At 29.1% G+C, this 24,267-nt stretch overlaps 2 protein-coding genes across 3 annotated transcripts in view; both read right to left on the bottom strand.

The window, feature by feature from the left end:
* LOC129960752 (uncharacterized) overlaps positions 1–3,956 on the bottom strand; it is a 39,413-nt gene extending 35,457 nt beyond the window's left edge. Inside the window, exon 1 of the mRNA XM_056074362.1 lies at positions 3,855–3,956. The gene's annotated coding sequence lies outside the window, so the exon portion shown is untranslated. The remainder of the gene's footprint in view (positions 1–3,854) is intronic.
* Positions 3,957–6,324: 2,368 nt separating this feature from the next.
* LOC129960756 (glutamate receptor 1-like) overlaps positions 6,325–24,267 on the bottom strand; it is a 51,590-nt gene continuing 33,647 nt past the window's right edge. Inside the window, exons 11-17 of one of the 2 annotated variants that reach the window (XM_056074367.1) lie at positions 21,311–21,479; positions 19,197–19,265; positions 18,865–19,115; positions 17,097–17,199; positions 15,587–15,727; positions 12,299–12,376; positions 6,325–6,633 (exon numbers count right to left, since the gene is read on the bottom strand). In XM_056074367.1, coding sequence (XP_055930342.1) covers positions 6,550–6,633; positions 12,299–12,376; positions 15,587–15,727; positions 17,097–17,199; positions 18,865–19,115; positions 19,197–19,265; positions 21,311–21,479 — 895 coding nt within the window. In that variant the 3' untranslated portion in view covers positions 6,325–6,549. The other variant, XM_056074368.1, reaches the window with a different exon arrangement.

The following is a 24,267-nucleotide window of genomic DNA, read 5'->3' as shown; positions in this document are numbered from 1 at the left end:
ACTGTGTGTTACATACAAAAATCTAGGCGTTTTAAACCAATTTAATCAAACAAATCATAAATTTACAATTTGTCTATTATTCCTTTTTTATAATCACCAATAAATACTTCATATAGTTTAATTAAATATCTTCGTTAATGAATCACAGATATTTCTTTTAAATATTTTCACGTTTTAAAGTTTCTGATCAAAAATTGCATTAAATGAAAATTTAAGTTTACCTTTTTTAGGGAATTATGCTCTGCGTGGAAGGTGAAAACTAAACGATTAAACTGTTCAAAAGAACAAATGAAACAGGGTCCATTTAAACCGGGATGTATATCCAAATACAACAATTATTACACATTTCAAAAGGTTTTTCGTTGAAATCGGGAAATTAGGAGAGCCCATGAAAATACAATCCTTCTGAATTGTTTAAATGAATTGCAAAAGAACAAATGGAATAGGGTACGCTTAAACCGCGCTATTCATCCCAATGCAACTGTTACACAGTTCAAAAGGTTTTTCGTTGAAATAGGGAAATTAGGAGAACCCATGAAAATAACTCCTCCTTAATTGCTTAAATGAATTTCAAAGGAACAAATGGAACAGAGTCCGTTTAAACCGCGCTATTCATCCCATTACAACAGTTGTTATACAGTTCAAAAGGTTTTTCGTTAAAATCGGGAAATTAGGAGAACCCATGAAAATACAATCCTTCTGAATTGTTGAAATGAATGGATGTGATAATAAAAATATCTCATTTTCAATAGTTTTGTGAAAAGAATGCTTAAAAAGGCTTGTAAGCAAGACATAAATTCATTCATACTGAGTACCAATACATTTCAATCAATAAAACAAAATTTATAGATTTCGTTACACACAGATGCTGAATTTCTGAACTTATCCCCTTTCATTTATTTTCTGTACTCTTGCATAGTCTTTTAGTTTTGTTTCTCATTTATTCTCTCGCGGTTATAAATAAAATAGATCCTGTCACGCAACAATTTATATTTGCATTCTTTATTAATTTTTAAATGCAGAGAATCATTGTTTCTCTCTCTCTCTCTCTGCTCTGTTGATTGTGAATTTTTGTACTGTTACTTCAATTGTTATTGACGTACAATTATCACATCATAACTAAAATTGATTAATAAATTGATACTGATTAATAAATTAATATTGATTAATCAATCCATATTTGATTTGATCAGTTTTTACATTGAAAACGTAAATATTGGTTTATGGCTGTTGAGTATCTCTCTGTTTTTATTGAAATAAGTCAATCTGATTCACGCATCAAAATGAGATTTTATGATAAAAATATCGTTTTAATCTCATCTAGATAAATCATTTATAAAGAAAAAAATTTATTAAAAATTTTTCTACAAATAAGCTCTTTTTTTAAATGCATTTTCAGCAGTCAGTTTTATTTGCAGTTAGCAAAAATGTTATTACATCTTCCTATAATATTCTAGCAACATTCAGTTACATCATCAAATGCTAAATTTGATGCTCAAACATTTAAATAAATTGGCAACATTGACCATAAAAACTTAAACTCCAGTTATTTTAAAGATTTTTATAAGAAATGTTAATTTTATTCCAGCCATAAATGCCACGTGTTTTAAAAAAATTAACTACAAAATCATTTAACTACAAAGTCATTTAAAAAGTCAAGATTTAAAACAGTAAAAATAAGAATAGCACATTCTGAAATATGAAATTATAGCATAGGTTGAGAGAAAAATTTATATTTTCATATATTTCACGATGTAATCTAAACCCAATATAATTTTTAAATAATTTTTTTTTTCTATACAGTAATAAATAAGTCAAATTTACTCAATTCGTAACGCCTTAGTATTAAATGGAATCTTTTTTGATGTTTTGACATTTTTTCCATCAAGTTAAATATAAAATAATTTAATGATTTAATAGCTCTGATATACTTTTTTGCAACAAAGATCTATGATTAATATAAGCATGGATACCGATTTTTGAACTAAAGTAATTATCTCAATGTAGTATCAGTAATGCTTACCAATATAAGACTATGAATGTATTTATTTCACAGAAAGTTTATACATTATATTATTTGTATGATTATTTGTTTATACATTATATTATTTGCATGATCGATGAATTTAACATAAAGCATTTAAAAATAACAAATAATGATGTTAAATTAATCAAATACTTTTATTAAATCAGCTTTATAGTATTACATTAAAAAAATTACGAAACATAAATGTGCGGAACAATACAAAAGTTTGCAGCAATAATTACATAGGGAGAAGAAAATATCATATTAAAATTGCAAGTAAGGAAAATATTCAGTCATTTCATTATGAAACCCATAGCAAAAAGCCTTGATATCTTTTTTATTAGAAATAGTTATAAAGACAGCGTCTAATGCTATTGATCAAACTAAGCGAGCGCATCGTATAACCCTTTGGAATTTGCAATACATCTCTTCGTCTTTTATCTCATAATTCTAACCAGACAATCATTTTTCTCCCTTTTCTATCATAAGCACACATTTATGACTTACTGAATGGCTTCAGTACGAAAAGGGGAATATGCTTTACTTCTGTTATTGAACTGTCATTAAAACTCACTAAACAGTGGGATATAGACGACTGCAAAAGGCTTTAATATTTTATCCATCTTGGAAAGGCTCTCAAAACAAATTCTTTCACATGGCGCAAAATTCAACAAGAGAAATTTATTGCGTATCATCTATCTTGACTATATTATTTCCTAATGTAATGAAAATTCAAATAAACATTCTTAATTTTTGGAATAATTTCGTCTTATTTCAAGGCTATTAAGATGTTAAGACTGAACAAATATTTTGATGCTTTTTCTGAAATATTCATAACGAGGTAAAAATTAAAAAAAAATGCACTAAAAGAGTTCTTTTACAGATGTATCCGAAAAAAGTGATTAAAATGTTTTCATGCGTTGGCGAAAACGATATTCCAAATAATCTTTCATTGATCAAATGGCATTCTAAATACTTGTGTATTGGTAAAATGGCATTCTAAGTACACATATTATAGTTAAATGACATTCTAATTATTCATGTATTGGCAAAATGGCAATCTTAAACTAATTATGGTGATCTCTAAAAAATTGTCCTTTAAGATGTCTTCAATTAATTCAAAGCAATATTTTAAGTATCGTTTCTTTATTTAAAATTGTTTTTTAAGGTTTATTTTCTTCTACGTAGGAGTTATTTAACAATTTTGATGACATGAAATCAATTAACATGATATTTCATAATACCTTCTTGCAATATTTTTAAGGTCTTTTCGGAGATTTTGTGAAAATGCTTAATGGTCCTCTTTAGTTCGTCTTTCAATCTTTTATCTATTTTTTTCATAATAATTAGAGTTATGGTATTTAGTGATGAGAATCTATTAAAAATTTATTCAATAAAAGATAAAGAATATGATTTGAGTTAAAATTACATGAAATATTCAAAATCATATTTAAATTTAGTTTTGTAATAAATAATTATACTTATTTATAAATAAACAAAAACCTGAAATGCATTCTAATTAAATTCATTATTTGCATTTGGAAAGGAAAACAATACCTTATAAAGTTATACTTCTACCAAGCATAACTTCATAAGATAAGCGCTTAATCAGACTTCTATTTTCTTTAATTATGGCTTTCTTCTAAATCGTACAATTTTTTTAAAAAATTATTCTGAACAGAAATATGATTCTGTCTTACAGTTATATTGATATTATAAGATTAATTATATATAAATTATTATAATTAAATTATCGTAATTAATTTTAAAACAAATACAATTGAGTTTGGAAAATCGTAACAGGAGAAATTGAAGTTAATTGTCCTACCTGCAAAGTAGTGAATGAAAATTAAGTTCACCTGTCAGCATTCACGCTCTGGAGTTCTCTTGGCGCTGTTTCACCTTCTTATACCCACCTCCTCATCTAACCTTTGACCCCTGTCCGCTGACCTTTTGACACCACTCACTTCCTTCTTGGTGCTAATGATTCCAACAAGCCGCTTACTAGCCATGGTTTGGCATATTACGGCCGCTATTTGTTTAACAATGAAACTCGAAAGTTGTTTTGTTCCTTCGCGTTATATTTTTCCGGTTTACCTGAAATTACGTATCCGTTGCTTGGGAAGCTTGATTTGATTAATATCTTATGGCCGCGTACTTTAAATTTTGAATAATCATCAAAGAAGATGTGGTTTATCTGTTGAAAGATTTATTTGATTGAATGATTTTATGGGAGAGTTTCTGATAGCCTGGGATTCTTCTGCACATGGTTCTGAGCTCTGTTCTGATGAAACATACAAGATGAAGGAGATAATTCCCTGTAGTATATACCCTCTGAAGAAGTTATGAGTTATGTCAGTTCGTGATTAACGAGTCAAAGTAAAGTTGAGGATGTGACTTACGTATGCAAATATTCACTTTTTATTAATTGCTTCCAAAAGAATTTTTTGGTAATTTATTTATTTTTCAAATTCTTTTTAAACATTTTGTTTAACTTATTTGCCTGAGGAAATGCTTGAAAAATGGATTTAATCTTCTAAAATATTCATAGGTTAGAGTTTTTTGTAAATTGGTACTAACTAAAATCTATCAACTTTTAAAGTATCCCAATTTTATTCATTTCATCTATGTTTATGATCCCATTTATATTCCATTCTTTTTCAATTAAATTATACGCAATAATTTTATATAATTAAAATGTGGTATTATTAAGTGACATAGCGATATTATAGTGAATTAAACTAGCAAACTATTCAAAACAATTGACAAGAATCCAATATGTGCGTTTAAAAAATAAGTACAAACATTCATGATGCAAATTAAAAATTAAAATTCATTTGTTGTGACAGTTAACATTTCGGTCCCTTCAACTTTTTGAATTATTGTGACTAACATCAACTCTGAAGTAATGCATAATTATATGGCTGTTAATTAAAGCTACAGGCTGATGATGAATCTAAGATGAAACAAAATATTTCCGCTTTTTGGTAGCAAGCATATAGTGTTGCCTTCTCTCAAAATAAAAAAAACCCTTCAAAATACAAAATACAAAATTAAGACAAAATAATGTCTCCTGTTATTCTAATATGAAGCATAGTTAAAAAGATTTAGTTTCAATTATGTATTAATTGAAGAGATTAATAAAATGCATAGCATGTATAAAGTATTTTGAATATGTATATGTACTTGAAAAACGATAACTAAGTAATTAATAATATTGTTACGAATCTGTAATGTCGTTTCTCCTCCATATTAGTCTTACGATTGGAAAGAGAGATTTGTATAAGTTCTTAATGGACATCAAGTGAATGACCTTCGATCTTGAGGACAAACTTGGACAAGTTGTAATGTAAATTATTAATAATTCCTTCATGATCACTCATATAAAAACATTTCCTTTTCTACCGCGAGTCAACTCTGAAAGAAAAATCAGTGAAATGAAACAAACGTAAAAAATTGCCTCCACATACCAATGATCAGTATTACCATATTTTCTAATAATGATTCTATCCATAGCATAATTATTATTGGATTATATATCCTTCATTTATCATATACATTCGATTGTACAACTTGACTGATTTTTAAAAAATTTTGTTTTTAAATAGTGAGCTATTTAATTTTGAATTCAGCTTTTTGCCAATAATAACCTGTCTGCCCATAATGAAAAACAATGTAATGTGAATTATAATTTATTTTAATGAAAGGAATGTATCCTTGTTTATTTAAAAAAAATTATTTTTGTCCCTTAATGGAACAGAATGCTAATTACTAGAGTAAAGCATGTCAGGTTTATCAGAAAAAAAAGGCGGAAATTTGCTAATTAATGCTAAAAGTTTTGTAGCATATTCATCATAATGGCTTTCACCTTTATAAGTATAGAAACTCTAAGTGTAAAAATGAAAATGCAAAAATTTATATTTGGGTTGGAAAAAAAAGTTAATAATATTTTTTTATTGAGAAACGAGACTTTATAAGTCTTACGTTCGGAAACATTGTAGATAAAAGATGTTCAAATGAGTCAAATTTTCCTGCAGTTATCCAACTGCAGAATTACTGAATAATTGTAGAAAATTTTGAAAATGAATCTTAATTTCATAAAGCACATAGCAGCATATTGTTGCTGTAAATATCAAAATTTCATATGTTAAAATCCGAATGTATAAAAATATACATATTGATATATTTTGATGTAAACATTGGTATCATTAGTGTCATTTTTATATAACAGTGACGATATACTTTCATTGAACAACAAAACAATATTGTTATACAGAATTCAAAAAAATAAATCATCATATCATAAAATAAGTTTATTCATTTACACAGAATCACATAAAAGTCCATAGTTATATATATATTCATATATCATCAGTATTTGTTAAAAATACTGGATAATAATGGATTTTGCTTTCTGTGACAATTTAAAAAAATTCAAAATGAGCAGGATGTAAGTCCATAAAAACATAGATGAATTTTCTGATGTGAAAAATAAACCAAAACTGCTATCAAATAATTGTATTTCATGGACCCGTTCTCATTCGATCAAAAAAGTCTTTAAAACTTTCGGATTCACTGGTCCTTTTCTCAATTTCAGGGACATCCAGCTGAAAGGGAACACAGTAGAAAACATTACTTCGAATTACTTGGATAATTATTTTCAAAATACACACAGAAGTGACATTTCATCTTGGATACACAGATACGGTCGGATGTTTGAGTCTCGCTTAAATGTCTATCATCTTCATTTAAAAGACTTGATGAGTAATTTTTTATTGGTTTTCCAGAAAGTTTCTAAGAGTGACAGGAACTTTACATCCCACAGGTATTCTCACTTCAGGATAGGATTTCACAGATGTGTCATAACATCCTGACAGGAGGAAAAAAGTGCGATGTACAAAATTTGAAAACACACTTTTTATTAAAGACGAAAGTTAATTTTACTGTAACTGTTTCTTAAACCTTTCTTTGCATGATGATGGAAATTTCCATCATAACATTTAGTGAACAAAAAATTGTACTGAAAACAGGTGTACTGTAAATTGGTTGTTGCTGGCAACTTTTTTCACGACTATTGCGTAATAAGGAACGTAGCTGCCAAAAAAAAAAAAAAAAAATGTCACAATCATTATAGCGGATTTGAACTTGTCATTCCGCTGTTTGTCGTGGTTTGGAAGAAAAGTGCGATTTCTTGAATATTTTTTTATAACCAATGAGAATTTTTTTTCTAATAATAGCGTTAATGAGTGGAGAAATTTAGAAGAGATGGACATTGAAGATTTTGTACTGAGCTTAACATGTAAATTTAATTGATTATGGATATTTCCCTCATATTATTTTTTAGTTATTTTATATTATATATTTATACTAGGATTATTTAAAAACATTTTTTCTTTAATCTGGAGTAGGAATTATATCACTTTGATTTATTTCACAAAAAAAAGAAAAAAAGAACCGCCCGACCTTGAGCAATCCTTTTCAGTATTCTGCATAAAATCGCAATTTTTTTAATAGTTATGTTTTTAATAGTTAGTTTATATGAATAGTTTTTTAATAGTTAGTTTATATGAAATGCTTGCGAAACGGTCCAAATACTTTTGTAATTGAAAAATTATTACTTATAAAATTGTCATTTATAATTGTTATAATATTATGTTGTTATAATAAAGTAACGTACTAAATTTTATGGAATAATTGAAACAAGAAAGTCTAGACAAGAAGAGCTTACTAATTTTAGATTCAAATTGTAAGCATTCTTGTATCATAAGTATCCTTAAAAATAAAAATTAATTATACCGTCTTGACTAATCAAAATAATTAACCTATAAATCTTCAGCTAAATGGCAATAAATGTCCTATCCTTACTCAGTTTTATAAATAATAAAATAAAATTCTATCTATCTATTCTTACTTAACAGCTATTCAATATTTTTGGAATGTTTTCGAAGATAGTGAATTTTTGAAGATGTGATTGTATTTCTCAGTAAACTTTGGTATCATGCATATCATTTATCACTGCACGATCAATAGTGGATTTCCGACTGAACAGACTAGACAGTAACGTAAGACCTTTGAACTAAGAAGGTCATAGATAAGTGTATTTTTAAAAAATGCAATTAGTCTAGATGCCAAATAAGTAAATTTTAAAAAATTACATATTCTATGAATTATAAAATATAAGAGTAATATCAATACGTTGTTAAGTGTAATCGGTCATGTTCATATATGTTTCGTTACATTTATTTGGTTACTGAAACATTATGAACATTAAGCTTTACATAGATAATATTATGAAGGTTGCAGTTATGATTCATAAGAACTTTTTCGAAAATTTACTATAATAAAAAAGGTTTAAAATGTGTTGTAAATGTAAATGTTAAACTAATTTGACTAATTCATTTTAAGAAGGACCCCCTAATGTGCACTACACAGAGCCACAAAATACTCAAATAAGCCAGTGTGCACATCATTTGCATGTCAAAATCTTACGAATTACATTCAGCTAAGTTCTGAATATACAAATCATTAAGCCATAAAAATGTTCTGAGAATCAGTGGAAAATATTAACGAAATATTTGTGACTAATATACTGCAAAATAACTTCTCTCTTTGAGTCCTCTTACAAAGTTTCAAACTCAGTAAACAATTTGAAATTAACGTACTATGCTTTTTCATGTGCACATTAAATTTCTTCTTTGTGAATTTGTGGAATGCTTTAAGTAAATTTAACAAGGATGTATTATTATTTGTCAACAACAAAAATTGTGGATAGTTTAATTTGTATTGCCAGGAAGCTGGGTGTTGGGGAGTTATTATCTTTTTATTTTCTTCTAGAGTTAGTAACTTCTACTTTTTTCAAAAGAAAATGAAAATACTGTTTAGCGGAAAATCAGATTTTATTGGAAGAATCTCTTAGTGTTTGCTCTGATCTTCTTTAAGAACGCAGATAAAATAATTTAATCAAACACGTTTTAATCAGCTTTGAATGTTTTTCTAAGGATACTGTATAAATATGTGCATTTCTTGTGAAAACAGTGGCCTTTATATTCCCCCTCTCCTTCCTTCATTACTCTAACCTCATTCAAATGTTCGGAATAACCACAATATTGTTGCTGCCTTAGGTTTTGAAGAAATCCAGTACTTCTATTGATCCGCAAAGTAAAGTGAGAATAAAGAACTATCAAACTAAACTAATATTTATCTCATAAGATGCCATCTATTTTTCTACTGCAATGTTACAAAAAAGAACTCTCACTTTTTTCCGTATTTACTTATTCTTAGAATATTATTCTTTATTTCTTACTTACTGTATTTACTTATTCTCAGAGCTTTTTAGTGATCCTAACATATATCAAAATACCATAGAAATATACATTTTAATTGCGCATTACTTAAAGATACTCGGTGATTTTTTTTATTAAACTTGCATAAATGTTAAAAGCTGAATTCAAATGACAGAATACTAAAATGCATTTCAAAATATATAATTAAATTTGAGCAAATTAAATTACTTTTGATTAAATTAAATCAAAAATTAAAAACATTTTTTTCTAAAAGGTATTGTAATTTTGTAAAATGCTTACGAAACATACACTGTGACAAAACAACCTAGGTAATATGACATTAACTGAGATTCAGATTTGAAGATCACGTCAGCTTTCAAACTTTAAGCAAGATAAAAACTCTAATAATACTTTCAATTCTTTAATAACAGTTTCAACAAAATGTTTATTATCATGTCATGGACTGCAGTTTAAAGTCATGGACAAAGGCTTCTATTAATGATATTCATAATTGTTTTTTGTTCATTTGTATGACTCATCCGTTCTTTGTTTTTAATAGTTTATTACTTCAGAGTAAAATTTCTTAGAACCAAAAAAAAAACGAAATTAAATATTTGCAATATTTCTTAAAACTTATATAATTTAATTATAGCTATGCATAAATATATTACGATAACTTTTCTATGGTATCTAGATAATAGTGGAGCTTGTACTATGTTTTTATGAATTTCTCATTATACTATTTTATTTTTAATTCATTATTTAATTACTTCCATCAATAAAAAGTTCTTCAGTTTTGGAACTATTTAATGAAATTTTAATTAGTGTAAAAAACATCCTCGATTTCTCATTCAGTCTGAAAGGAAAATTTAATTGCTCTAAAATAACGAAAAATTATATTACTAGATAACTATGGCAACAAACAAAATATCTTCAAATCCGTTACCTAGTACACTTCTTATATTTAACCAATTATTAAAAGGAATAATAAATATCAATACCCGCATAAGATATGTTCCTTTAGTTTTGTAATGATGTTTAAGTAAAAGATTATTATACGTTTGTAATTGTATTGTACTCGAAAAAAGTTTTAAATTAAAGTAACTAGAACATATTTAGTTATTGGGTCAAGCGCAGTTAATTAAAATGTGATTAATTTTTAATTAGAGAGGATATCGTTATACTTTAAAACGTTGATCTTTTCATATAAAAAAATAAATTTTAACAACTTTAAAACATAATGAAATATATTTATTTGAATTTAGTTTTCATTAAATATTTATAATAATCAAACCCCAAAGGCTAAAATAAATTTTTCTAAGGGAGATCTATATCTGTACTAAATTTGTACCTTAAATAATATTTCTATAATAAACAATAAAAAATATATAATTCACGATATCTTATAAAAAGTAGCAAAGATTTTGCAGTAGCTACTGTACTGCCATATATATTTTTGGCATTTCACTATACATTTTAATATGCTTTCTTTTAAATTAAGAAATTGATGAATAATTATTCATTTTGAGAAAAAATGTTTGTAATTAAATAGTAGTCTTGATAGAAAGAAATATGGAAAACCCAAATTGGAAATTTCTTTACAAGTAATGAACGCTTTCGACGCATTGGAGGAGCACAGATATATAACTCTGTTCAATCAATGTTAAGAGTTCGTACTGTCAAGGAATCGTAAAATCCCAAACATGAAGTTCTAAAGTTTGCATGATCGTAATATCCAGCACATTTGAAAGATTCAAATATAAAAAAATGGATATTCTCACGTACTTTTCTATATATTTCAACAGTTACAACGCAAGTGAATATGAAGCATTGCTTTGAAATTATCCCTTATCAATAAAAACAAATCTGTTAAATTTTCTAGAGTCTGATGTTTTCATGAAGTTTCTATACTTCTCAGCGATACATTATATTTTAGCTCTAAAAATTTAAAATTTTGAATATATACTATTGCATAAATGTACTTAGTATAATTAGGAAAAATACAGTAGACTCCCGAGTATCCGGCAAAATGTGGCGGACTGGTAGTTCGGATAACAAAAAACCCGAATAGGCCGGACTTCTAGGTACTCACTTCTTTGCCCTCCAATACCAGAAGACAAAGTTTTTATATCAAACGTATTACGTAATACGTATTTTTTCACTTCTTAGTGATTACTAAGCCCTCCATTTATCTCAAGGTACTTAAAATGTGAACGCGGCCTCGTCCCGGTAAATCATAGAAGCAATTGCTAGACACGCGTCGAGTTAAAATAGCAGGCTCTGTATTGGTAGTTTATATACTGCACTGCCAATTTGAAGAATTTATTAGAGAAAAAGTAAGTTAAAAGATATAAACTATTCATATCTTAACATAAATTCAGTTATGCCTAACTTAAATGCAGGAAACATAAGCAAAACATTAACGCAAATCGTAGGCCTAATTCTTAAGAAAATTAACTCAAACTGATTTCATTTTTCACTGATACAGATGTTAAAAGATAACCCTAAAATATGAGTCAAAACATATAGCTTTTAGTTTTTGAAAAAGGCCTTAAAAGATTACTGTTTTTGCATTTTACCTCGCTTCCATTGCTATGGCAATGTTGCCAATGCAATGCCTGGCATTCCGGATTTAATTACGATAAAAGAAAACTATAGATACAGAAACCGGATAGTACAGAAGCCGGATAGTCGCGTTTTTATTTCTTTTATTGAAATTTGATGTCATTTCCAATCACATCTTTTAATAGCAAGCGAAGCATGGAATCTTAAAGTACTGAAATTCTTCCGTTTTTAATTAACAGAAAAGAAAACAAGATCTAATTTCACGGACTTTTTTCATTAACAGCTTTTATTACATAGCAGGAAAAAAACCTTCTAATCATTCAATGTTCAAATTGAAATTATTTTGTAGAAATTTGCATTTTATTTCTTTGAAATCGCTTGTTTTATTAGTTGTGTACAGAAAAGTAAGGGAAAGCATACTTACAACAGGAGGAGGTTGACTGAGCAGTTCCGGTGGTGGAGTTGGCAACCGGTTATCCAGATTCATGTCATCAAATGTTAACTGTGGGAAGAGATTCTCAATAGATTAAGAGTATTGAAGTTTTATAAATAATTTATTTACTGTATCAAAGTTAAAGAAAATGAAATCTTGAAAATCGCGAAAAAGTGAGCAGGAAAATGATATATTTTGGCATAATGAATACATAAAATCCCATTTTACACTTTTGAATACTTGACACTAATACTTGACTTCTATACTCTTTTCACTAGTAATATTCAGGGTTTTTGTTACCTACTATAAATCAATTTTAGATAAATGATCAATATAGATCCAGAATGCAATTTAGAATGATTAAACAAGAATATCCATCTCCTTTCAGCATTTCTCAAATCATTTATTTTTCTATGAAAGAAAATTTCTTAATTTCTAATGTACATGCAGACCATAATTAATTGCTCAGAACTCATTTTCAAATAAACTACTGAGCAAAATATGACACTATTTCGTATGTATACTATTTCGGTAATGGGGAAATGATTTATGTAATAAAATAATTTTTAATTTTGCCACCAGAAACAAAAGTGCAAAGTTTTATAGATTTTTGGCATTAAAAAAAACAAATAGAGGAACTTTTAATGTAACTGATTATTACTTAAAGGACAGCTGTTTCGTTTTTTTTTTTTTTTTTTTTTTTTTTTTCTATAATTTGCCTTTTGTCAAAAAGTAGAATGAATATTGAGAATGCAAGTTATTTCTATTTGTAATTTTTAGTTGTAAAATCGTTAAAAACGGCTTGTGGGATTGTTTAACGGAATCAAAGAATTATATGACATGGAACGCCAGATAGATAGATAGAAACATGCTTCATTCTGCAGTCGACATTATTATTTTATGAATGATTATGTTATGGCATGTGCGAGGAAACATGTTGAATGTATTTTGTTAACAACATTAAGAAATAAAAGAAGCAAAATTATAAAAAAGCAAGCTCTGATTTATAAAGTCAATAAAAGAATTGAAAATGTGTAAAAATTCAGTTAAATGTTGAAATTAAACGTTACTACTCAAATGTCATTCTATGTTAAATTATCCATTATATTTTAGTCAATCCCGTCAAACGTTTCTTTATTTAGTTTTTATACTTTTTTTTACTTCCCAAATTCAGCCTGTAACACCACTTTTGCCCCCCCCCTCTCTGTATAGAAATATTAGTAAATCGATTCTCTTTAATCTAAATAGTATTTGTATGAAATAACGTTGGTTTTTGTCAAATACTTTTTTTTTGTAATTGAGTTCTAACACCGATAATTCAATTAACTCCATTAATGTAAGATAAAGTCCCACGGGGGGCACCTCGTAATTGAGAATGAAAAGCTTCCGGTATGGTGGGTGGTTCTCGCCATCCTTGCGAGTATACGAAAAGGTAGGGCTCTGCTTCCTTCCAATGATGACGGGACGTACTTCCTTAGGGAAGGGTTATACCATGGCCGGTGATGGCCCTTAGAACTAAACCACAGTTCTCACCACTGTTGAGGCGGTCCGGTCATTCAAGTTTTTCCGTGTGCCTTCTGGCGGGTCGGAGTATCCAGTAGGATATATGTAGGATATATTTTTATTAAATGTTCTTAGTTAAGATAATTTTTCTAAATTGCTGATATATACATGTCAACATTAAAAGATCTGACACGATAGCATGACACCTAATATTTTATAATCATATTTTTTTTCCGAAGGGATTTAACTGGAATTATGACTGAAAAAACATTTTGCTAAAACCCTATTCCATGATCTTTGGGGACAGTCGCGATAGCTGAGATTAATTTTTTCTACCTCTCATTTTAAATTACACATTTTGTGTAAAACTCTGCGTGATGAAAACAATTTGAAAATTCCGAAAATTCACTGAAATTTTGTTACCATTGATGGTCTTATTTTTTAAAAGTTAATTTAATGCATTTCAAAAGATACTAGACCATTCAGTTAAGAATGATCTTAAATTAATAAAAATAATTATCCATTTTTATCTTCCAAACTTTGATAATATTTCTTAAAATACTCCTGTCTGCATGCAATGCCCATCTTTGTCACCTTTTTTTATCCAATCTTCAAACATATGCTGGAAGTCACTTTTCAACAGATCTTTTGAAAAGTGATCTGAAGCTTTTATCATTGCCTTTGATGATGGAAAACGTCTGCCTCAGAAGTGTTTCTTCTAATATGTGAAAAGGAAAAATAGCATGGTTCTAAACCAGGTTTATAAGGAGAATGGTTAACATATGTGACATTCATTTTTGAAAGACAATCATAAACAGTCTCGGAACCCACCGTTCACAAACATCTGCCACATGTAGCTTTTCTTGAGTAGCACCCAATGAAATGTCAAACCTTTCTTATAGGTTTTTAATTTAGTTCTACCATCTTCCCTCCCTATCGCAGCAGCTGTTCTTTCTATTAGAGCAATCACTGGAGCGCCGGTTCCCAATTCCTTTGAAAAGAATTGTCTTCTCTCTTTAAATATTTTAAACATTTCCTAGCTATGCTATGGGGAAGTACAAACTCTCCATAAGCTTTCTGCAGCATTACATAGGTTTCAGCTGATAATTCTTTAATGCAAAAAAAAAAAAAAAATCAATGTATTCGTTGCGTGTCACGTCCATTTTTGACTTAGTGAAATTGAAACATCTCATATTTGGTCGGATATTAAGGCTGCAGCAGTGAAATCATAACCGTGAAACATGCGCTCTCTGTTCTTCACTAATCCTGTATTATTCACTTATTATAACTATTATCACTTAGTATTCATATATATATATATATATATATATATATATATATATATATATATATATATATATATATATATATATTGCTTGGGAGGTACTTCACTTCCGGCCATTGAGCAAAGCCTCTGGCGGAGGAAACGGGAGTTGCTGTCAGTTGACGCCTAGACGAGGCGAGGTGAAGACGGACTATTACCACGTGTTGTTTAAAAAACGAACTTTTATGTTAGCTCTGAACTTGATTATCGAAGTCTCATCCTGCAAATTTGTCATCTTCAATTTGTTCATCATAATTTGTACATCATCATTAACGTAACTATATTGTCATTCATTAAATTCTCAAATATCAACTAACTCGAATTTGTTATTGCTTGGCCATCATTCCGACATATATATTATTAATTTATGTTTTCTTGATTTTTAATCACTCTTAAAAATTATCAGAGTAAATGTATCATTTTATGAAATAAATTAACATGTCTTTGCATACCTGGTGCATCCTACTTTCCTTGTCCTGGATTCTTCTAGAAAACTGAATTCCGAATATTATCAGAAGAACTAGGAATCCTGCCAATAGAATGCACAGGACACCAGAAAAGGAATGGAGAGTTCCAAGAGTTTCAAATTGTACCTGAAGCAAATGGGAATTCTATTATAACACTTAAAAATATATTTCCTTGATCAAATTCGTAATTTCTTTTTTCAAAGCAATAAGATTAAAATATATATTGATATACAAGATTACAAAGTATATAAAATAAAAATCACTTTTCAAAAATTCACAAACAAATATAAGCTAACTAAAACGATAAATATTTAAAATCATAAGTGCCGAAATAGTTTTGAAATTTCATAATAATGTGAAAACTCGCATAAAAGTATCAGTGTTTTTTGAAATAATGAAATTTGCCAAATGCGAGGAATTTCTGAAACATGCAAATGACATTAATTCATAACTGATCAATGAAATTAGCGAACACTTTACTTATTTAAGACAAATTTAAAAAATGATACATTGAACCATCTGTACCATTGCGTAGAATAATCGGTAATGTTTGCTATTTGATAAAACTTTTTTTTGTACATAAATATTTCTGTAGGTATTAAATTATTTTTTTTTCTTATGCGAACAGGGGTTCCCAAACACAATAATATAAAGTTTTCACATTCCTAAAACATTCTTCTCATTGTTTGAAATCTTTCATTTTAAAATGCCATCTTGAAAAATGCATTCACTTCTTTAAAAAGATTTCTGAACGCATGTTGTAGAAAACTGATGAGGTTATGTTTAGTTTAGTTATATTGACGTCCCATTTTAAAGCAACATAAGGACTATTTTGAGATGGAGCTCGTAATTTTAAGCAGTGGTCAGATAGCGAAGATGACACCTGAGCTGGTAACCCCCTCTCCAAACGCCCGCGCAACACCAGTGGGAGGGCGTTTGGCCCCGACGGATTTGGCGTGCACCGTGCCGCTTACACAACGGTTCTTCGATGGAATCGAGCCTCGAACTTGAAACCTTCCGGTACCGAAGCTGAGGCCTTATAATGCTAATTTTCGTCATAATTGTTATTCCATCTTTTATTATTTAATGTTCACTAAGTTTTTAGCTAGCAACCAAAATTGCATTTGTTTCAAAAGGCGATTTTTTGAATGCACGGACTTTATTTAGACTAATAGAATTGGATGGGAAATCCAATAAATTAGCTTTCCAGTAATGAAAACCTAAAGATAAAAATTATGGTTTTAGAAAACAAAGTCAGAAAATTCTATTGACACCTATTCAAAATATAATTTAAAATCCTGATTTATAATAACTAATCTCATGAGGCATATGTAATTCATTTCAATACATATAGATAGTTTCTACTTTCAAGATGCAAACTAAATTCCTCAATTTAATTAACCACGTCAATTAGTAATGGTTCATTTCAATATATATAAAAAGGAAATATTTACTTAAAGAAAAAAAATGGAAGATTAAAATCATTAATACTTACAAAATCTTTTTTACATTGACTGGACTCTATCCACCATTTTCGATGAAGGTGACCCAAAACACCTTCTCTCTGTATTTTGATGAGTGCAGTAGAAATATTTGTCCTATAAAATACAATTTCAAGGAAATATTTTAGATGATCATTTCCGGAACTGATTGATCATAATTTATAAGTTCAAAAGATCTACGAAAATATTTTGAGTAAATACTTTTTCTTTAAATGCTGCCACACTATTTGAAGTATCATATAATGGGGCTAGATTCTGGCGAATAAGAATCTTAGGTTGGGCTTGGATTAGGCGTGTTTTTTAAGTTCATTTAAGACGTGTTTTTTTCATTAAGGCGGTTTTTTTTTCATTAAGGCGTGTTTTTTAATCATTTTTAATACATTTTTTCATTAAGGCGTGTTTTTTTAATCGTTTTTTCATTAAGGCGTGTTTTTTCGTTCATTTTTTTCACATTTTTTTGTATAAAATAATCTATATCCGCTTCAGAAGTAGCGTTATATCTGAAGAAAATAAATTCCTTGTCAATAGCTCCAAATGGGATAAATTTCACTAAATTTCTCAAAAAGTTCAGTAAATCAGCCTTTTTCAATTAATTACTTATGTATGAATTTCCATTCGTGAAATATTCATTCCGGAGTTTTCGACTAAAAACATGAATTCATAATGAATCAAAAAATTCTTGGTTACATTTAAAAATATTTCATCACTCAAGGTTACTTTTACTCTTTTGAACTAACAGCCATAACTAATAAACAAAATTGTAAACATTTATTGCACCAAGCTAAGACATGAAGTTTCCTCTTTTCGATTTTCTTGTATACGTAAGCGATAGAGCTTAGTTTTTGTCTAGCTTCGTAATGTAGTAAAAGGAATCCAACTTGAATTTTGGACTTCTTTCCTTTGATCTATTAAGTCCAAAATTTTATTAAATCTACTTTTTTGGTTATAAAGTCAGCAGCAAATTTTATTCTTCTTCCTTGTAGTGCTTTTGAGAAACCATGTTCGCATGAGCACGGACAAATGAAGGGGAAAAAAAACGCACATTCTGACTGAAATGTTACTCAAATATATAGAACGAGAACAAAGTTCAAATCCTAAAGTCTACCCATCTAGATTGCTTTGTTTTAGAGTTATCGTATTCATATTCATACTGCCAGGCAGATAGAAAGATCTTCCTACAGACAGATTTCGCCCAAAATTGTAAAGCATTTTAATTTCATTCCTCAGGCCTATTACGTCTTTCCATTGTATGAGTGCCTACGCGTGAACATGATAATAGTGTTTTCGTTGATCTAATTATAGATATTGCCGCACAAATCAGAGCAAACAGCAGGTGCCGTGGCTCAATAGGCATAATATCTCGTTTCTAATTGCTTGGTTCATGGTTCGAATCCCAATCATGATGTTTCATCCAAGAACTGGAATTCTTTTATTTAATATGTTATTTATTGTTTATCTAAAATCCGGAAGGTTCTAGATCTTTCTTAAGTATTCAAATTGGATTGTTCTCGAACATTCTATATGTGTATAAAAGCTGAGTTCCATCAGTGATGGGTAAGTTCTCAATGTTGTGCTGTTGCGAGTTGCTTCGTTCTAAAAAATCTAATTGTTTTTTAAACTAACGGCGTAGTTCTTTACATGTTCGTGATAATATTCATTAAAATCTCAAGGTCAAATGTTATGACACTTGCAATACCTTCCCCTTCCGTATTTCGTAGATGAGAGAGTAAACATAACGACATATTTATAAGTTTTACTTACTTCAACGCGGAATCCAAAACCGAGGAAAATGCTATGGCATAGCCAGCAAAATTGTATGTATCATGAGTAAGGACAAGATCACATGGTTTTTGTCGACCATAGTAGTCGCCACTCGTGGATTCCATCATCAAAATGAAACCTCCATTGGAGTCTCTGACCTTCTGAATGCCTTCTTCTTTACTACTTATTTTTAAATCGGGGTTGGCATCTAACACTGCTGAAAGCCTTTTATATAACGGTATACTTGACCTCTGTAAAAAAGGAGATAAAATGTACAGCATATCGGATCAGTATTAAAATCTGATTTGAATGCTAGAATAAAATTTGCTTACTTTTATGAATGATGCTGCATTGCTCGGATAGATTACACCTACTTTTGGCCATCCTTTTTCTAGGGACTCCTACAAAGAAAATGTCAGGATCAACGAAAAGATAATTAAATCATCATTAAACTTATTTCTTTCGAGAAATATTTAAAAATTCCGTATTCTTTTATCCTAGCAAAAAAAAAAAAAAAAAAAAAAAAAAAAAAAAAACTTATTTTATTTATTATTGTAGATGGCTACGATTTATATTAAAACTTTAGTTGTCTTTTATGTAGATTGAAAAATAAATCTGGTTTATCCACGTATTTTATGTTAGTTAATGCATTGATCAAATTACAATGTATTTAGATGACTCGGCGATGATTTTATAGAAATTTTCTTGTAAACAATCAATCATTCATAATTAGGTTTAGTCTGACCACCAATAATTTTAGATGCCGTATATTTACTAAGAACAGCAGAAGTAGATGAATGTAGGATGCTACTGATTATGTTTGGATATTTTTATCAGTTATGTTTCCATATAGGAGCATTGATTAATTCTGAAATTCTTTTCAATATGGACCAAGAAAAAGAACGGGCTTTTCTGCACTTGATGATCTTTCTATTGAAACAAAAAAATAAATGACATCAGAATATCTGGTGGATGACTGCTACATAAATGAATATATTCTTAGAAATGATGAGAATTCAAGATGTGCTTTTTAAAAGCATTTGATTGAGAGGATTACTTCTAATTTTAAATTCTACTAACAAATGATTTGCGACTTTTTCCAGATATAATATAACAGGTATGTTTTTGCTATATATACTCTTATATGTACCAGCCTTCATATAGTATTTTAGTATGTTTCAGTTGCATCCAGATTTATACGTTATATATTAACATTTGTATTTTGCAAACATGCAATTACTGTTATTTCGAATTTGGTATACAGACAATTAGGGGAAGTAATAGCACAAAAACAGGGCAGAACATATAGGTATGGTCTTCTCTGTATCGTTGCAATTTTAATATATGTACTGCCGAAGCAAGTACAAAAGGAATGAATGACCTCTGGCAACATCTGGGTAAACTATAAGACACATGAAGAACTAGCAGAGAGCGCGAACCAATAATGGAAGAAAACCTTTTTTCGTTGATCCTTAACATTTGGTCCCTTTTAACAAAAATTTCTCAAAGTTTTTAACAACCACAATCCATTTAAACAGTTCTTAACATTGCTGCTTTTTAGAGGCAGAACATTAACTAAAGAACCATCTCACGGACGTTTGCAGAGGCTGTAGAGATTCTCGTATAGAATTTTGTTCTAGACGATTTAATGCCACCTCTTCCAAGGCAGGTATATGGGCACACCGTTAGTAGTCTCAGAAAGCCTGTTGCTATAGAATATCTCTTATTCATACAAGTTCTGATACATATTTGTAAGCATGCGCAAACGCAATATATGCCTAATCGGGTGCCATTCCGTACACAACTGTGGTCCTTCCGTTGCCGCCAGCTACTCCACACAACAGGTTTTCCGCGTGGAATCGCTATTGCGGTGGCAAGCAGCGTCCTTTATTTCATCCTGTCTGAAGACAATCAGAATACAAAAAACGGAGTTTTCTTTTAGAAGCTTAAAAAGGTCATAGCAGTAGTAGTTACGTTGATATCAAGAAATTAATTTTCAAAAAAAAAAAAAATCTGATTCAAATTGATGTGTAATTTTAACACTAAACCTATTGACACTTTCAAGCTTTTATTGGAAAACAGTCTAAACTGGTCTATTATTAATTGGTCATTAATATTAGAGTTAACATGACTAGATATAGAAAAAAAATATCTGTCTAGAAATCTTTTAAAGTTTGAGAATAAAAGTCAAACATTTTATTCCATAGTAGATAAGTAGTAGACTCCTTTCAAAAACTTTACTTATAAAGAGAAAAGAAGTTTTTGTATATTTTGATTAGGTAATAATTAGATAATATACAAGATCTGAAAAAATAAAAGAAACCGTTGAATGAATATAATAGCTAAATTTTATTTATTTTTCTATGATATTTTATGATTCACTTTTCCTTCCATGTACTATAAACAATTCTTTGATTATTTCTAATAATATTTTCTAAATACTTACAAGAAGAATCGATTCTAATGAGAGTGCTTTTAATTGTACATATTGTGGACTACGCTCTCCAGTAGAATCATTCACGCGGAGTTGTGAAGTCAAGGAAGCTATAAACAAACAAGTGAAAACAGCAGTAGAAAACCACCATGCTCCAGTCAATATCCGGGATGAAATGGATCTACGAAAGTAGAAATACATTAAAATCATTAGCTTCTACATTTTTGTAAAAAAAAAATGAATCAACGGTTTACCTAATTTGCCCTAAAAAGACTTTAACGAACTTTAGGGATAAGAAAGAGACATGGAAACAAATTATTTATATAATGGAACATAGGTTCAAAAACGTAAAGGACAGCCACTAAAGAAGGCTCTTTGCCAGTGAATTAAGTACAAAAGATACACCAGATAAACTGTATAACTCAGATTTAATGGAATATAAATTCACAATAGGCAACAATCCTGTGGTACGTATAACAATCGAACGCAATATTACAAATCAAATATATTTGTATAATATCACAAACCGAACGCAATATGGTGGATACAATGAAAGAAATATTTTAGAGTAAAAGTGTTCAAAGAACTTTCCGTTTGAAGCTATACTCGCTTCGGATGCTTTATTCCTAAAACTGTGTTGCTTTGTATTGTCTTGAATTTGCAGTTTTGCTCTGTATTTCTGTAAACCTGAGTTATCATTAAAGCTCGAAATGATTTTTGGGAACATTTTGCAATGTCATAAATATTATCCTCGTAACTTAATATAAAGTAATATATTGTATTCTAACCCAATATTATACGTTTTGCGTTCGGTTCATACTGGGTTCGGTAAACAGAGCCGAGTATGCATTTTGAGTTTCTCCCCTTTTATCGAAGTGTGTTATAATGTTTTACAGATTTACGATTTAAGCATCAAGACTGTATACTAAATTTTATCTGTTTAATTCTTTCCGTTTTTTAATGTATTTTAATATAAGCGAAGATAAGCATGTGCACAGGCATATATTTAGTACAAATTTTGATACAAATTTACATTTTTGTTATTATGAACACGCGTGAGATTTAATGCAGCATTGCGTTTTCCAGTTACTGTATTCACTTACATAGTTTTTCCTTTGATTAATATGGCCCAAAATTTGATATATACTCAACGATATGATGCAATGAGGCCAAAATTATAAATTTTTCAGTTACATGCCAAATTTTATTAATTTATGCTTTTTCAGCATTTAGCAATCGGGCAAAAGTATTTAACAAAATTAAATGAAACTCGAATAATTATAAAAATACAGTCAGTCCATTTATTAGAACTAGCTCCGATCTATATTTTATGCGTGGTTATTACTACAGAAAGTGTCCTTGATTACGTTTCGGGCATAATAACTGAAAAAATGAATCATCTCTCATAATCACGCATAGAAACAATGAAAATAAACTCTCCAACTTTAAAATCCTTGCATCTAATAACTGTGTCTTGTATATATGCTCCTTAAAGAACTTATTTTTGTCATATACAAAACATGAAAAGAAAAATTATTGCGACCGTTAAAAAAAATTCGACTTGGAAATCTCAATGAATCTTCACGTTTTAGCTATCCTTCCCTTTTTGGAATTATGTTTACTTGTCGTTGAATACAATAAAACTATAGATTTCTGTTGGATTTTGAAAAAAAAAAAAAAAAAAAGAAAACAAGATTTTTAAAAAAAATTTCTGATTTTCCGTTCGTGTTCATGTGAACATGTTAACTCAAAAACGATGAACTGATAAAGAAATCGTACTATATCAAAATCTTCAACAATCCTAAATAAAAATAAATAATTTTTCGTTTGAATTATATCGATACAATTTTTAAAATATATATATTTGATTTTTATTTTTTATATCATAAATTAATTCTTCATTTTTTTGCAGGTTTTTTTCCTACTACAAAATACATCTGCTGTTGAGGAATTTGTTCGAGTGAAATTGAGATCGTGAAAAACTTTTAATCGGAAAAGGAGAGAGAAGGGCAAAAAAATTTCCATTTTATTTTTCTAGTTTCTGAAATAAGAGTTGAAGGGCTTATGTAATAAAGTTTACATTTTCTTTGGAAACAAACAAAATGTAATAATGCTTACAAACGGAAAACTGAATTAACCTTTGCAACTTTCATTTACTTCATAAAACCGTAAATAACATCTCTGATTTCATGAAACAAATTCAAAGTGCTATGTTCTAGCTTTAATTAGAATTCTGAATCAAAATAATACAACTCAAAATAACTTTTTAAGACAATTATAAGAAAAAAAAATTTCAGACTAAAGGTCTTTCCAGATAATTCTCTTTTCAAATTCCAACTTTTTCTTAGCAAGTAATAATATTTTCTTCGAACAACCTCTCATCGGAAAAATTCCATACTTTTCTTTTTCTACAGAAACAACAGAAATTGAAAACTAATTGGATCCTTTTACTTCCCTTTACTTTAGAAATCCTTAAATAACACCTCTGAATTCATTTTAAATTCAAAATTTCAAGTTTTAAATTTTGAGGAAATCTGAGCATAATGCGCAAATTAATTTTTGCAAAGGCTTGTACAAATATTTCAAAATATATGTGCAAAGACTTCTCAGATATTTCTTCTCCTTCCAAATCTTAACTTTTTCTGAGCATGTAGTTACATTTTCCTAAAGCAATCTTTCATCGGAAGAATTCGCTTAGTCATTAAATTTTGATAAAAATCTCAGCAACCTCCTAAGACGTTAAAGTAATCGCCCTCTTTCCCTCAATTTTAGAATGGAACAAGAATAAAGCATGCTGTACAAAACTGATGACTTCTCAGTTTCTAAAAGAGATAAAGTCACCCTCTTTACTTTTCTCTAAAATTACCCACCAGTCATTGTTATTCAAAACACTGTGGTGCTTTTAAATGCGTATGCGGGCGAAAAGATGAATCTTGTACTTTGTTATCAAAAGAGGAAGGATAATTAAG

Source organism: Argiope bruennichi, chromosome X2, assembly GCF_947563725.1.
Source record: "Argiope bruennichi chromosome X2, qqArgBrue1.1, whole genome shotgun sequence".
NCBI lineage: Eukaryota > Metazoa > Arthropoda > Arachnida > Araneae > Araneidae > Argiope > Argiope bruennichi.
This window is presented reverse-complemented; position numbering and strand designations above follow the sequence as displayed.